This window comes from Schistosoma mansoni, chromosome 6, assembly GCF_000237925.1.
Source record: "Schistosoma mansoni strain Puerto Rico chromosome 6, complete genome".
NCBI classification, from domain to species: domain Eukaryota; kingdom Metazoa; phylum Platyhelminthes; class Trematoda; order Strigeidida; family Schistosomatidae; genus Schistosoma; species Schistosoma mansoni.
The window spans coordinates 13,684,766-13,701,319 of NC_031500.1; the positions used below are offsets into that span (position 1 = coordinate 13,684,766).

A 16,554-nucleotide genomic window follows, 5' to 3' on the forward strand; every position below is an offset into this window, starting at 1 on the left:
TGATGTACACACATAGAGGAGCCCATTATCGGTAACCTATGCTTGATTTGTTGTGTAAGTACTGGTTTGGTTGAGAAAACTACATGTAACTCGGAGACGTGAAACGTCCTTTCAACAGATCTTTTGAGTTGACGTGTTTTTTTAGTTTATCTGTTTCGCTATCTACACTATCCTCCGAACATAATAGTTTGGTTCTGTGACTGAGACATTTAACCAAATTTATTTTGTGTTAAAGAGGTGCTAAGCTATGGAAATGGGTATACTGACCTGTCTACGTATTCTTTCTAAATACATTTCTTTTTGTGGGACTGTCTATCCTTCTAGAAAATGGGACGTCAATGATAGATATACTATAATCGTTCTCCTCTTCGCTGTTGAATTTAATAGCTGGGTGAACGTTATTGAAACTGTTCAACAACTGTCGTTTCTCATCTATGTATCAACAATAATAATTTATTCTCTTTAGGATGTCTTCCAGCCATCCATTTTTCAGTTTGTCTAGAAAAAAATATTATTGAGGATCGGTCGTAGGGGTGATCCCGTTGCTACTACATCTACTTGTCTATAAAATTCATCGTTAAACATATAGCAGAAATTCATTGTATATTTCAACAGAAGCTCTTTGATTCTATTTATTGGGATCGGTATCTCTATTTTCTTTTCTAGCAGTTGTTCACATGTGTAATCCATGGTGTCTGTCAGTGGGATGTTGGTGAACTAAAATGTTATATCTAGTGATAACGCGTCTTTGCCCTTTATATTCACACTTTTTGTATTATCCACAAATTCAAATACGTTTTTAGCTCTACTTAACCAAGTCTTGGTGTAATGGTTCTAATAATTTCACCAACCATTTTTCTATTGAATGTTATGGTGAGTTTGACATGTCTACAATTGGACGTAAAGGAACCTATGGTTTATGAAACTTCGGTAGGCTATAGAATCGAGAGGTATGTGTTTTTCAGAAGGCTTGACCCCATTATAGATATACACAGAGTTCCATCTTTCTCAATTGCCACCTTAAAAATAAAACATTTTTCTCTTTATTTAGTATTGAAACAGAACAATCAGCTAGAGATCTTTTTGAACAAGCTCAATTCATTACTGAAGTTTATCATCCATCAACATTTTTAAGTTTTACATTTTCCACTTTACCATCAATAACAATGTCATCATATAAGTCTAGATCACTAGCTGGTGTACCAAATCAATATTCAGTTTATACATCATTAGCTACACCATTTTGTGGTGGTGTCAATTCAACATGTTCCTCTGGTACAATTCATCTTACTGCACCTAGTCGATTAAAGTATTCAACAATTGATGATTTACAAAAATTATGTACAAATAATTTACCACCTGTACAATTATATTTAATTGGATCGAGAACAGTAACAAATAGTCAAGATAAAGTTGATATAAATAATGAAAATCAATTGAAATGGAATTCTGGTCCTGCTGCATTTGTTTTTCATTGGGATATTGAATCACTTATTGGTAAGTAGTAGTATGTAATTGTTTAATAATTAATAATGAGTTATAGTGAGGTTAGACACAGGGTATTAGGAAATGATGGTAAATCAGTTGATGAGGTGATGAATCTTCATCGACTGAGATGGTTGGGCCACGTGTTACGTATGCCTGAACACCGATTACCACGATGCTCTATGATGACTAGTATTGAGGATGGTTGGAAAAGAGTTAGGAGCGGCCAAACCAAAACATGGCGTCAGTGCTTGAAGTCACTAACTTCTAGTCTGAGCCATGTTGGTAGATGCAGACTACCTGGTTGGGGTCCGCGTGACTATCGTAACCAATGGTTGGCGACTCTAGGTGACATGGCTCAGAATCGATCACAATGGCGTAGGTGTATACACTTTTTATCTTCCCTTAAACCTCGAGATTAAAATTGCTTCATAACTTTCTTCCTTCCAATACTATATCCTTATATACGATCTTTTATATATTACCACCACTAAATTAACTACTATGAATCCGGTGTTGATCTTGTTGTGCTAACGAGGTATGTCAACTTGGACCGATGCATATATGTGCCTGGTCCTACGTTGTAGCTGACTGACTGACTAAATAATGAGAATAATCAGTTTTTTTGTTGGTGTTTTAGTATTTTGTACAATATCATCATGTTCACATCAATGATTCCAGATTTTCAACAAATAAATTAATTTAATCCTTTATTTTTCAAGTCATTATGTTTATATACATATTTGATCTTGTCAGTTGATTCACTTGTATCGTGGATCGTGGATGCGCACTGCTGAGTAGTCCCACAATAGGAGGAAACGGCCATCTAGTGCTTCCAGGTTTTCTATGGTGGTCTAGCTTTAATTGACTCATGATCTCAACTATATAAAATTACTAAAATCTCCACAAAACCCCCTTCCGATAATGAGTGTATGTGTTTGTTTATCACTATATTCATTACAGTTTGGCTTTTTCTTTGAAATCATGAACCGATCAGTGTTAGACCACTATTAAAAAGGTGGAAGCATTGGATAGCCGTTTCGTCCTAATGTGGGACTCCTCAGTGGTGGACATCCACGAACACGCACACGAGAATCAAACCCAGGGTTTTCGTTATTGCGCGCGAATACTTAATCTCTAGACTACTGAGCCAGTATACTAGGACGAAACGGCCGTCCAGTGCTCTCAGATTTTCAGTGGTGGTATACTATTGATCGGTTTATGATTTCGATGAAACTCGATCTCTACAACCCTATACGTACAATTACCTTTTTCTGTTTAACCATGAATATTGAGTCAAACGCTTGATATGATTGAATAAGCTGAGATTCATTTCTCTATTCAGCGCTTCCTACCGTCTACCTGAGTAAATGAAAGTCTGAAGAAAATTCAATTCACTTCGTGTTTGGTTCTTAGTACCATAGTTCTCCAAATGGGGTTAGTCTAAGTATATTGTGTAGAATAAAACTGAGAATTTATATTTTGTGATTCATTCATTGTCATTCATAATGGAGTCAATACGTTACTGGGGGTGTCAGTTTTAACATTCTTATGAAAAATTATCACAAATTAAGAAACACTACATTTATTTCTTGAGACAACTGAATGTTTTACATTGTTAGCCTCTATTGTGCTGTAATTTGTCCTTTAGAGATTTTTCAGTTAGAGAAGCTTACATGTACAAATGCACCGACTAGGTATGGATTTTTGTACTGAACACAGGTTGCTTGGACCGGAATAAGTAATGTGGCTTGAATCTGTGACTCATTATGTGAAAGATGAGTATTTAAACCGCTCCATTTAAGTTGATTACCACATGAGCATTGTAAAAGTTGTATTAGTTAGTTGAAATACACCCCGATTACTCAAACCAAAATGGACGGTTTTCTTAGGAGACCACTTTCAGAAGATTTAACCTGAAGATCTAATCTACAAAGCAATGCAGCGACGTCAGGAGATGTAGCCCCATGGTATTCGATGACCAAAATATATTTGTATGGCATTTATTCACTAGAAATCTTGGGGCTCCTTTACACCATTGGTTTGGAATCACTATTTTTCAATTCCCATGGCTGTTGACTCGCCATATTCTTTAACCGGACTTAAGCTTCGGATGTACACTTTTCATTCTTTCAAGTTCGTAAAACCACCCTCACAACATAAAAGAAATAAGTAGACTCCTCTGGCACTGGGTATAAACACGTGGTTGTATCAAAGTATTTCAAAAGGATGGCATAGCAGGGCGTTTAGAGAGCTAACCAATTGCACCGCGAAGGTACTTTTATTAAATTTATCACTAAACAGTTTTTTTTTAGACAAATGTGCTTTTATACGTTTGTCTGAACGAACAAATAACTAATGGCTAAGATTAGAAATATTGTGGCCAATGAGGTGGTGTTAAGTGGGTAACAACTATCTAACAGGATGAAATTAGTTTCGCATTTAAAATTCGTTCAAATGTCTAAATGATGAAGAAAGTCATAAATATGTGTTTCGAGGGTGATATATTAAATAAATAAGTAAACCAAAATTATCATTGAATAAACTGATTTGGAATTTAATGCATTTTTGTTTTAGGGATCTATAATTTTTGGTTGCGTATATGCGCAGTTTATCTGACAAGTGGTGTGATAGTTTTCTTCTGAGTACATGCACACCCGCAGCTGCTCATATTTATGTAACTATTCAAAAGAAATGCTTCCTATGAGTCCAGTTCTGTTATTATTGCTGGGGTCCATTGAATGATAACTATACAAATAATTTGATTGACATTTCCTGTTTCCATGTTCCTCTAACTCCTTGATTTGTAAACTTTACTTCAAGTTTGTAGTTTTTTACAATATGACTACAAATGACCTTAGATTTTCGGGAATTATTTCAATAGATGTTAGATTCAGTAAGAAATTGTTTATCATTCTGATCAAATTGACAAATATCGTAAGCGAGAGGATCTCATAAGAATTTTGTAGAGCTTACCAGGGATGATAATTAGCTAAGGAGTGCTTTTTTTTTGTACTGTTTCACCGACTTTCATACTGATTGTAAATGCAAAAATAAAATTACAACATAAATACTTCTCTTTGTGCATAATATATACTAGAAAGTTGAAGGCAATCATCATAGAGCCCTAAATTTCATACTAATCAGTATTCATCAACAAAGACCATCCACAGTCTTGGAGGAACAGATTCCCCCTCTGAATATTCTAACCTATTTTATTACAAACTACAACGTGTTGACTAACACCTACTGACACAAAATCCTGCTTCGGTTTGGGCACCCGGGCAGTATCACAGCCTACACACAAATAAATGAAATGATGAACTCTATTGATGATACTATTCCTGCTCATATTAGAAGCAAGACAATTTACATTATTATTATTATTATTATTATTATTATTATTATTATTATTATTATTACTTACCATGTCGCTAACTCACCCCCTTTTATCCCCAATTTGTGTAACCTTACTCTTCAACTTATGCAGCAGCTCGCTCTTGGTGGAAAATCTGTCCTATCTAAACGATCTCCAGTCACTGTCTGGTTGAAAGTGAATGCTCCCACCGATTATGAATACTGAAGCAGTCTTTCTGAAACCACGTACGCCGTTCAAGCTGGCTTCCTTCAACGTTCGCACACTAATGCAGATCGGACAACAGATAGGGCTGGCTATGTCTTTGGAAGGTCTTAATGTTGATGTTTGTTGTCTATCCGAGACCCGTATTCAAGACTCTAGTGAAGTACTACAAATCCGCTCTCCATCTGTCGCCTCGAAAAGCTTGTTCCACGTGCGCTTATCCGGGGACCCTGTGGCATCTTTGTCTGGTCTTGCTGGCGTTGGTGTCGCACTAAGCGCTAGGGCTGAGGCAGCACTAATCGATTGGATCCCCATTAACAGTCGGTTATGTGCTGTTAGATTAGAAAGTTCCATCAAAGTGAGAAGAAATCGGCGTGAGAAACGGTGTCTTTTCGTCATCTCCGCCTATGCCCCGACAGATTGCAGCCCGGATGCAATCAAGGATGAGTTTTACCATCAGTTAACAGTTCTTCTCCAGAAAGCGCGTTCGACAGATATTGTAGTACTAGCCGGAGACTTGAATGCACAGGTCGGGCGTCTAGGCACAGAAGAGAGTCGTCTAGGTGGCCGATGGGGACTTGTTGGTCGCAGGACAGATAACAGGGACCGTTTGCTGCAACTGTGCACAGACCACAACCTGTTTCTGGCCAGCACTAACTTCCGGCACAGTCATCGCCGGTGTGCCACCTGGCGTCCTCCCTCTGCATTTCAAGCCTGGACTCAGATTGATCACATCGCGATCAGCTACCGCTGGCGTGGTTGTGTACAAGACTGCCGCTCCTTTTGGAGTACCTATCTGGAGTCTGATCATGCCCTGGTCTGCGCCAATCTCACCTTACTTTTCAGTGGCCGAAGGATTGACCACCACCAACGGATTGATATTAGTAAACTGGCTGCAACTTCTGTTGCAAGTAAGTATCGAGCGGAGCTAGCCTCTAGGCTAGCTACCACCCCACCGAAAAGTATAGGTGAGCATTGGTTGCATCTTCACGACGCCATGAAAATGGCGAGTAAAGCCGCTTGCGGCTTCGCGAAACGTCCCGCTTACAAGCACTGGGTTTCTTCTGGCTCCTTACAACTGATGGAAGCCTGTCGGTCTACTCCGGGTGACCGTGAGTTTGACCACAAACGAAGGCTGTTACGTAATGAAATCGGGCAAAGCTTGCGTAAGGACCGAGAAGCCTGGTGGTCGGAGCGTGCTAATGAGATGGAAGCAGCAGCTGCATCTGGTAACTGCCGGAAGCTCTTCCAACTCATCCGAGCCACTGGCAGCAAGAAGTCTGGTGTGAGTGAAACAATCTACGAGGATGATGGGATGCCAATCACTAACATCTCTCGACGTCTTGGACGATGGGCGGAATTTTTCGAAGGGCAGTTCAACTGGCCTGCTGCTCCGGCAACATCAACCAGTTTGTCCTGCTCCCCATGGCCGGTGACGACTGATCCACCAAACGAGGCGGAAGTCCGCAAGGAACTCCAACTCTTGAAGCGCTACAAATCACCGGGCCCAGATGACTTACCTCCGGCTCTTTTTAAAGATGGTGGTGACTTTCTGGCTAAGGAACTGACGGTGCTGATTGCAAAGGTTTGGGAGCAAGAAAGTGTTCCAACATCATGGAATGAGTCAATAGTCGTCCCTATCTTTAAAAAGGGTTCACGTTGTTCCTGCAATAACTATCGGGGGATAAGTCTACTTTCGATTGCGTCCAAACTATTGGCTTCTATCATTCTTCGTAGGTTGTTTAAAACCCGAGAACGATTGACTCGCGAGGAGCAGGCTGGTTTTCGTTCTGGTCGAGGATGCATTGATCACATCTTCACCCTCCGCCAAATGTTAGAACACCGTCATACTTATCGCAGGCCAACAATCGTAGTGTTTCTTGATATCAGGGCGGCCTTCGATTCGTTGGACAGGACTGTTCTCTGGGATTGTCTATTGAAGAAGGGTGTGCCTGAGAAGTTTATTAACATCTTAAAGGCCCTGTATACGAACACCTCAGGCAGAGTGAGGGCATACAACCACCTTTCTCCCTTGTTCCATTCGAGCAATGGGGTTAGGCAGGGTTGCCCGATTTCACCATTCCTCTTCAACTTTGCCATCGACGACATCCTGGAAACAGCTCTGGTGGATGTAAGTAATGGTGGTGTGGATCTGTTGCCTGGAGAACGACTTCTCGACCTTGAGTATGCGGATGATATTGTCTTACTGTGCGATAATGCCCAAGGCATGCAATCAGCACTTAATCAGTTGGCAATCAGTGTCCGCAGGTACGGTATGTGCTTTGCACCCTCCAAGTGCAAGGTACTCCTACAAGACTGGCAGTATTCTCATCCTGTACTCACCCTGGATGGTGAGCAGATTGAAGTAGTTGAGAAGTTCGTGTATCAAGGTAGCTATATAAGCGCTGGTGGTGGCGTGAGTGATGAGATTGATGCACGTATAATGAAAGCCAGAGCGGCTTATGCCAATCTGGGTCATCTTTGGCGCCTTCGTGATGTTAGTCTGGCTGTAAAAGGTCGGATCTACAACGCGTCGGTGAGAGCAGTTTTGCTCTATGCTTGTGAAACCTGGCCTCTCCGAGTTGAGGATGTTAGACGTCTCTCTGTGTTCGATCATCGTTGTCTCCGAAGGATTGCTGACATCCAGTGGCAACACCATGTTAGTAATGCAGAGGTTTGGCATCGTGTGTTCGGGCGCAGAGACGATAATTCAATTGGTGTCACCATCTTGAAACACCGACTTCGGTGGCTTGGACATGTTTTACGAATGTCGTCCCAGAGACTTCCACGTCGTGCATTATTTGCCGACCCTGGGACTGGTTGGAAAAAGCGGAGAGGTGGTCGGTGTATGACATGGTGTCGTGGCATGAAAGAAAGCTGCAAAGGGCTAGCTTCTGTTGGTCCTTCACGACTCCCTGGTTGGGGTCCGAGAGATAGTGCAACACAGTGGCTAGAGACGTTATCAGATATGGCTCAGAATAGAAGCCAGTGGCGATCCTGCTGCAACCTTCTTTTACTCTCTACATAAAGAATGGTTCTAACTTTCCTAACTGAAAGAGTCTTCTGGTTGTACATTTCAGTCCGCCTTATCTTTTCATCCCTTCTCTTCCTACTTTCATTATTTTGTGTGGCGCATATGTACCTGGTGCCCTTTTGTACCAATATATATGTGTTTAAATAAATCAATAAATAAATAAACTGACACAAAATTGAACTCTTCACCTTCAATCATCGATCTAAATCATAGCTAACTGTACTCGATGTCAAGTTATTTTGACTTCTGAATATACACTAGGAACTAGAGAAGCGTGATATTATTTCATACTCATATTATAAATTTGAATGTGACCAACTTGGTTTCGTGTGCTGTTACGGGTATGAGGACTAATATCACTTCCCGGCTGCCCGCACCGTGGAAGGGTATTTCTTGAGGGACCTGAAAAGAAAGTTGGACTAATGTTAGTCTTAACGAATTAGGAGCGTGACTGCAGAGTCCAAGGGATAACTGCTTGAGGCCAGTCACGCACGGCCTTTTTGTGGCAGGTTTTTGACGTGTTAGCTCCGTTCTTCAAAGGGCCTTACTGCCGGAGGTGGAAATCCGTGAGGTAAGGCGAGGTGTGGCATTTTTAGGGTCGATCTTTTCTAACCCCTTCCTTCCTTGCGAGAAGGTAGCATCGGTTCAGGTGCTGGTTGTCCGAGGGAAACACTTTACTACTGTCACACCTCTGTACAGTCAGCAGTACGACTTCACTCTCAGACCTCCAGTTGCTGCTTTTAGTCTTACCGTTCTCCAATCGACCTGTCTGGCATGGTAGAACCCACAGAAACATACGTTCCAGCCAATATAGCTCGGTTGGGTCATTACGATAAGCAAGGCCGACCACCACGTCAAGGTAGCAGCTACGGTCGGGGTTAGCAGCTTCTGAATTCTTCATGTCTCTATTTTTTTTTTCTCTTTTCAAATTTATTTCACTGGATTGTACTCCTTGAATAACATCTTCAAACCCTAATGTTTCACATTAATGCTTATACTTTTACTACTTCTACCACTATGAGATTTGAATCGACAACTGCATCTCTGTGCTAATATGGTATGGCAATTCGAACTAATGTACGTACGTACGAAGTTCTACGTTGTGACTGACTGACTGACTCTGAATTGAAAATGTTTATTTAAAGTTCATATCTATTATAATCTAATAGGGCAAACAAATTAATTCATTAATGTTTCTATATAGATGTTAGTTAACCTTAATTACTGACTCTTAAAAGAAAATTAAACACCTGATAATTCATGACCAAATGTTTTTGCTCTAGTAATCTATCTTCATAGAAAAATGAAAAACAAACAAACAAACAATTTTTGTGTATTCACAGAAAACGGATTATCCGCAAAAAAATTGTTCTTAGGTTAACCAATTATGTTTGTCTATAATGAAGAAGTTTTACGGCTCATCTGGAGCGGATGCTTTTGGTGTTATCAAGTTAGTTGTCTGAAATAGTTAGATGATTTCATAATTTACAAAGTTTATATTGTTGCTTTGGACAACATCATCACTGATTTCTTGATGTATACAAACGCGAAGTAGGAAGTATTGATGGTTGTCCCCGAATGTTAATTAATACTTTTCGCTTAGATAACCTAACTCAGAAAACATAATAACACCAAATAATTGTCCGTTTTCTCTTTTCTATCGTTTGTTTCATCCTTAATCTTTTGTTTTTTTATATTTCTGTTTTGTTTTTTCCTTTCAGTTGATATTTTATCACGAAATTATGGAGTTTCAAAGGATATTAATGAAATGGTATGATGATAATGATGATGAATAAATTTGGGTCTATGCATAGTTTGTATCGTTGAAATAATTTTTTAGTTCAAGTCATAGACACCTACCTTAGTGAACCAAAGAAGCACTGGACAGTTGTTTCGTATTAGTATGGGGGACTCTTAAGTGATGCGCATCGACGACCCCATCGAGATTTGAACCTAGTACCTTCACTTTTCGTAATGAGCGATTGAACTTTAGATCAATGAGTTGGCATTTAGTGGTTTACATGAACCATTATAGATGCTTCTTGACTGATTTTTAGTAAATCTTTCTATTAGCTACCTAAACATTTTTTTCTGTAAACTCAGTTTATGTAGTGAGAACGGTCCATGGGTGAACTCGAGAAAGCTCTAAGAAGCTCAGAAATAACCGAGGATATTCCATCCAATCATCTTTTGGAAGAATATTCTAGAATCTCTACATATAGCTTCCCTATTGGACAAATGCTAAAAACCCCTGCATGCGGATTGGATGACTGTAATGATGATTTCGCTTTTACTGAAAACTATAAATACCTGAGAGTTTCGTACCATATTTGACACTTTTTGAAATAACATTCCTTCTCCCTTGTCTTCTATCTTCTCATTTGCGACTTGGTATGTTCGAGTGCTCACGTTGTACGTGGTATATTAAGAATCTAAGCCATAGATATAACAGTAATGTTTTCAGGAAATATATAAACAGAAGTTATAAAAACAGTGAATTTCCAAATTTAGGGTACTCCAATTCTATTTACATTTGTGACTTGACACCTACCACATCTCCATTGTCATCATTTAAAACACCCGTAGAGATCTTCAGAAGTCAAGTGTTTCAACTGCTTCAGCATCTTTACATTTTCCTAGTACTGTTACCTCGTGAGCACTCTGCCTTTTTGTAACCAACTAGCCAAGTTTGGTTGTGAAACCACCAAAAGATTTTTTGAATAAAGATTTTATGATCTAGACTTGTGTATTTATCGGATAGACCAAGGAAGTTACAATCTTTTCCGAATTGGTAGTTGTGTAAAGATAGGTCATGAAATTCACATATAAGTGGGTGTTTAATTTCAATGTGGTCGGTTATTTATCGAGTTTATTTATTCGTAATTAACAACTTTGGGAGGTCCGTTTTTAGTTGATTGACTTTACAAATCTTAGCTTCCGAGTAGAGGTTAAGGGAATCCCTGTCTTAGTCTCATTTCTTTAGTGTTGAATGGAGACACTGTTTATGTTTTGGAAAATAGAAAGAAATAATCGTTCATCGTTGCCTCTTGATTTTCAGTTATTCTGCTGTTATGACGTCAGTTCATAAGCATAAAATATTCTCTGAACTAATTAACTAACTAATGTCTTCACATAGATGCCTATGTAATAAGTACTTTTTTTTACTGATTTGAATAGGTTTTGTAGAGATTGGTTTGATTTGTAGGTTATATTTGTCGCAGACTGATCTCATGTGAAATATCATTGAAAACTAGGGATCACTGGACATGTATTTCGTCTTAGTATTGAAATTTATAGCAGTAGGTACCGGCACAACCCCAACAGGGATCGAAACGAAGAGCTTCAGGTCCGTTAGTGAATATTCTACTGTTGGAACCAACTGGGCCGTAATCGAATGATAGGACCCCGTAAAATATACCTTCATCACTTTTAGTCTATTTTGTTATACGTCCCAAGGCCAATATTTATTACTACATAGATAGGGTTGCTTCATTACAAACTTACCTTCTTTAATATACGGCTTTTCCCAATCTCTTGTTTCCTCTCCATCATCAATCATGTGGAGAAATATTATATAAATGTTGTGTCAGTCGTCTGGTTTGTCTAGTGTCTATAGATACAGTCTCGTCTTGGAAGAATATTCCATTCGTTTATAAGTGGGTATCATCGTGAGCAGTGACAAAATGTAACATTGTCCTTGCAATGTAGGACAACTTAATTTGATAATTGTTAGATTCGAATCTGAATCTCTTAGTTTTTCACAATCTAAGACCTAAATGTGACCCACAGACCAAATGTAGGTTTATTATTGCTGACCATATCGTCTATGTGTATGTAGGATGGGGCTAGCGACACTACTGATGATTAGTTACCCAAATCGACGTAGATATAGTACAAAGGTTGATTTCTGCAATTTATTAGTAGGAACTTGGTCGCTTCAACCATTACTATCTTAATGTTTATTACTAACTCATTTATCAGCTACAAATTTTCTGCTAGACTGCAGCTCTAAGTACTAGTAATCTTACCAGCCAGATTACCTAGACCTAAGTTAGTGGAGCGGGGTTCGAACTCACCACTTGATAGCTGAATGGAAAATCCATTAAACATCGAACTGCACCGATCTACTGTCTGCCCATTATTACTTATTATTCGATATATTTTCCTCGATGTACAATATTTTAGTGAAGTACTTTAATGCTGACCGTATATCATTTTCATTCTGTTAATTTTTCTCAAAAATAATTACAGATTAACTATAATAGTTCAACAATAACGACAACAGAAACAACACCAACCTCGTCATCATCACTCTATCGTGATGATATATTCACAATGGATGTTACACAGGCAACTTTTCTACAAATTATCATCTCATTAATTCATCCATGGGGTATAGATTTGTCAATGGATGAAATTATTCAAAAATTATGTCATAATCATCAAACTATCGATAAGGATAAGTTGAAAACCCTATTGAATAATAGTCGACAACAATTACGTACACATAAATCACCAATATGCGTTGGTCTAATATCCAAATGTGGTTGTATGAGTTTAAGTATGCCTGGTAAGTTGGTTATTGCTTGTTACATGCTTGCTGATGATGATGGTCGTCATCATTAGCCGGTGTGATTCGTGTCTAAATGACACGACAAAAAACAAAATAATAAAAATGAAATTGTGTTGTTTACGAATTCATTCTTAGATGAAGCGTAACGATCATTTATTCTGAATTAAATTATTTAATATGATTCTACATGTACTTTGCTGATGAGTGTAAGCTGACAAGACTCCATGGTGTTAAGTTTCCTTCCGATTGCCTTCAACCATCCAACATCAAAGTATAGTACATGCAATGTTAAGTAACTTAGATTAGTGGTTGGCACATTGCGATTTGAGTGATAAAATTCAGTCAGCAACAATAGATTAGATAAAATTTACATTATCAACTACTTGGTGATCAGTCGGTGTAAATTTCTCAGTCCTATTGGGTTAGGGGGGCTTTCGCGACCCGGACAGCTCAGTGATGATGTTTAAGACTATGAAACTGGGTGGCCTGGGCTCGAACCCATCTAGGAATATCAGTTGCCTCGAGAATTCGGCAGTACACATTGAAGAACTCTTTATCGGACGGAACTCTTGATCTTTGGTTTCACGCGTGAACGCTTGACCTCTAGACTGCAGCCGAAATTCATTGGTATATATGTCCAACTTCAATCAGTTCACGATATAGTGCAACCATTTTTCATTGTCTACAGTGAATAGCTGCTTCACACTGGACACGGTTGTACTCTAATTGTCATGTGTCTCACTAAAACCCCAAAATCACCTAATATGCTAAACAGTTTTCTTTATATTTCTCTGTCTTCTCATAACTTTTTTGAGGGATTATCTTTGAACCATCTCAACAAATAACGATTATCTTATATAATGAAGCAGGAATATTTTTATTTCTAAAAGTTATGGTTTCTCACTTTTATGAAATGATAATCAGCTGACGTTTTCTCAACGAGTCTACATTGATTAATTGGCTGATTAGACACTAAAGGTCATTGTCATTTGTCACAGGAACTTGTAATTGTATACAAATAAAGATTAGTAAAAATTAGCTTAGTTGTTCATTGATTTAGATTTAACAAATAACTGAAGAGTCATTGATATTGGTCAATTACTTCACAAGCTGATGAAATGTTTCTTTTATTAACTGGACACATGAATTCTAATGTAGTCATCTTTCGTCCCTTCCTAGGATAGAACTAGAAGGAAAGTATTCAAACAATTACAATGTTTCCGTTTAAGGTTTTCTGTATACATCTTGGAAATAAGTTATGAGCTTTTTATAATACAATACATGATAGTATCTAGAGATAGCCTTTCTTGCAGTTGTTTAGTTAAAATAAATCTTAACAATGAAAGTCTATCGGAGTCTATGCACCTACCACAATACAGAATTTTTGTTTATATATCATTAAGTTAATATAAAAGTAGAGGAGGCCAAACGGAAATGTGGCATCGATCAATGAAATCACTGATAATTCAAGTAAGGCATGGTGGCAGTTGCTTACTACCTGGTTGAGGTCCATGCAATCACTGGTTGCAGACTTTGGATGACATAACTGTTATAACAGAGCAAATATTGCGAAAGTTGAAGCTCTTGACGCTGTTTTCCGCGTTATTATTATCATTGATATCTTTATTGCATAATTAATAGATAACAGTGTTGTTACATTTCTATATCCCCCTTATTGTAAGTTTTTGGTGGACTGACTAACTACTGTTGTACGTTGTGCTATTCTTTAATTATTGTTAATTGACTGTATACTATTTGCTGCGCCCTTTACCACTTATGGTATAGTAAAGGGAAACTCAGGTACAGTAAACCAAGTTATTGTTATGTGCAAAATTACACAATGTCTTCATAAAATACGAAAGTCATACATTAAATAATTTATTTGGACGCCTTCTTTGAGTTGTCCTTTACATACTCCACCACTTTCCGATCCTGTTGTTGGTCTGACTACTCTCTATTTTTCTTCTTCTTCTTCTTCTTCTTCTTCTTCTTCTTCTTCTTCTTCTTCTTCTCGTTATTTCAATCTTTTGCTCGTGAGCATTCCACTTCCAATTCCTGTTTTATACTACTTATGTCTGTTCGCAGTGGTAGCTCATACCACAATGGTATGATTGTGCTTAGAGTATGATTCCTTATTAGGTGTGTTGTTTGGTCTGTCATTTCAAGTATATAATTGTATGGGTTTTGAGTGACGATTGAATTGAGTACAGTGGAGAACTAATCTGTTTCTTATCATCATTTGGTTGGTTACTGAGTTTGAAGGAGTTTGAGGACGAGTAAACAGTGAGGTCTTGATTGTCATCTATTGGTCAGTGTGTAAATTCGTGTAACAGTCCACCTGTCAATATTGTTCGTGATTTCGATTGTTGTCTTGAGTCATAACAAAGTCAGCGTTTCCTCAAAATATCACATTCACAATTAATTAACCACTCTATGTCTTCCTTAGGATCCTGATTTTTATTTCGTTAATTCATTTCTTTTTCTCAAATCATATTCCTTATTTCTAATCTTTCTACTGTCACTGATACTGCTACTATATTGAGCGAGAACTGAAGTAGAGAAAACCAATTTATTGTTTAATGCAAAATTACACAGTGCTTTCGTAAAATATGAAAATCACACATTAAATACATTATCATTTAAACACTTCATAATTCTTCCAATTCTGTTGTTATTACAATTGCTCTTCTCTTCCCTTCCTGTGCTCTTCAATTCAATCTTCTGCTGACAGGCCTTCCTCTTCTGAGTGCTGCAAACATCACATTACTACTTCTTTGACATAGACCTTGATAATCTTATCGCACTGTGGCGATGTATTGCGGAAACTTGAATCAATGTACATTTACACCATTCTCTAAGTTGATTATGACTGATAAATTACAAACCGCCAAGATTGATATAAAAGGACTGTTCTAGACGTTTTTAAGCCTCTGTAATAGATTTATAAAACAGTAATGCGCATTCATTAAGTTTTGCTTGTTTGAATCTTCCCATCGATGTGTTAGGACTGCAACTGGTTAGTCTCTAATTGGCATGTGTGCATACTGTGCTTATAGCCTCGATATAGCCTTAATGTTTAACTTCATCATAGACCTACTACTCGAAATAACGCTCTCGTCGACTGAATTTTCAGAAATTGATCTCCTTCCAGGAGGTCCACTTATCGACTTAGAATACGCAGATGACATAGTCCTGTTTGATGAGGACGCTGACAAAATGCAGAGTCTTCTGTTAGCACTAAGTAACAATGCCAGGATATTTGGAATGGGTTTCTCCCCCTCTAAATGTAAATTGTTACTCCAGGACTGGCCTACGTCAACACCTGAACTAATGGTAAGAAGTGAAGTAGTTGAACGCGTCGACAACTTGACTTATCTTGGAAGTCTGATCAGCCCTAATGGGTTGGTGTCTGACGAAATCTCAGCACAGATTCAAAAGGCTCGTTTGGCTTTTGCTAACTTACGTCACTTATGGCGAAGACGAGATATCCGTCTTTCATTTTTGGGACGAGTATACTATGCAGCATTTCGTCCTGTTCTACTTGACGGCTGCGAAACGTGGCCATTAAGAGTAGAAGATACTCGTAAGTTACTAGTATTTGACCACAGATGTCTTGGAAATATTGCTCGCATCTGCTGGGATCACCGGGTAAGTAATAGTGAGGTTAGATGTAGGTTATGAGAGAATGATGGTAAATCAGTTGATGGGATAGTAAATCTTTATCGACTGAGATGGTTGGGCCACGTGTTACGTATGCCTGAAACTGATTACGACGACGCGCAATACTGACTAGTATTGGAGATGGTGGGAAGAGAGTTAGGGGCAGACAGATCAAAACATGGCTTCAGTGCTTGAAGTCACTAATTTCTGGTGTGAGCCACG

General features: G+C 38.4%; 1 protein-coding gene across 1 annotated transcript in view; it reads left to right on the forward strand.

Moving 5' to 3' along the window:
* Smp_156160 (hypothetical protein) overlaps nucleotides 1–16,554 on the forward strand; it is a gene marked incomplete at its 3' end in the record, with an annotated part of 81,425 nt that overhangs the window by 43,639 nt on the left and 21,232 nt on the right. Inside the window, exons 10-11 of the mRNA XM_018798333.1 lie at nucleotides 1,052–1,497; nucleotides 12,385–12,669. Coding sequence (XP_018653285.1) covers nucleotides 1,052–1,497; nucleotides 12,385–12,669 — 731 coding nt within the window. The remainder of the gene's footprint in view (nucleotides 1–1,051; nucleotides 1,498–12,384; nucleotides 12,670–16,554) is intronic.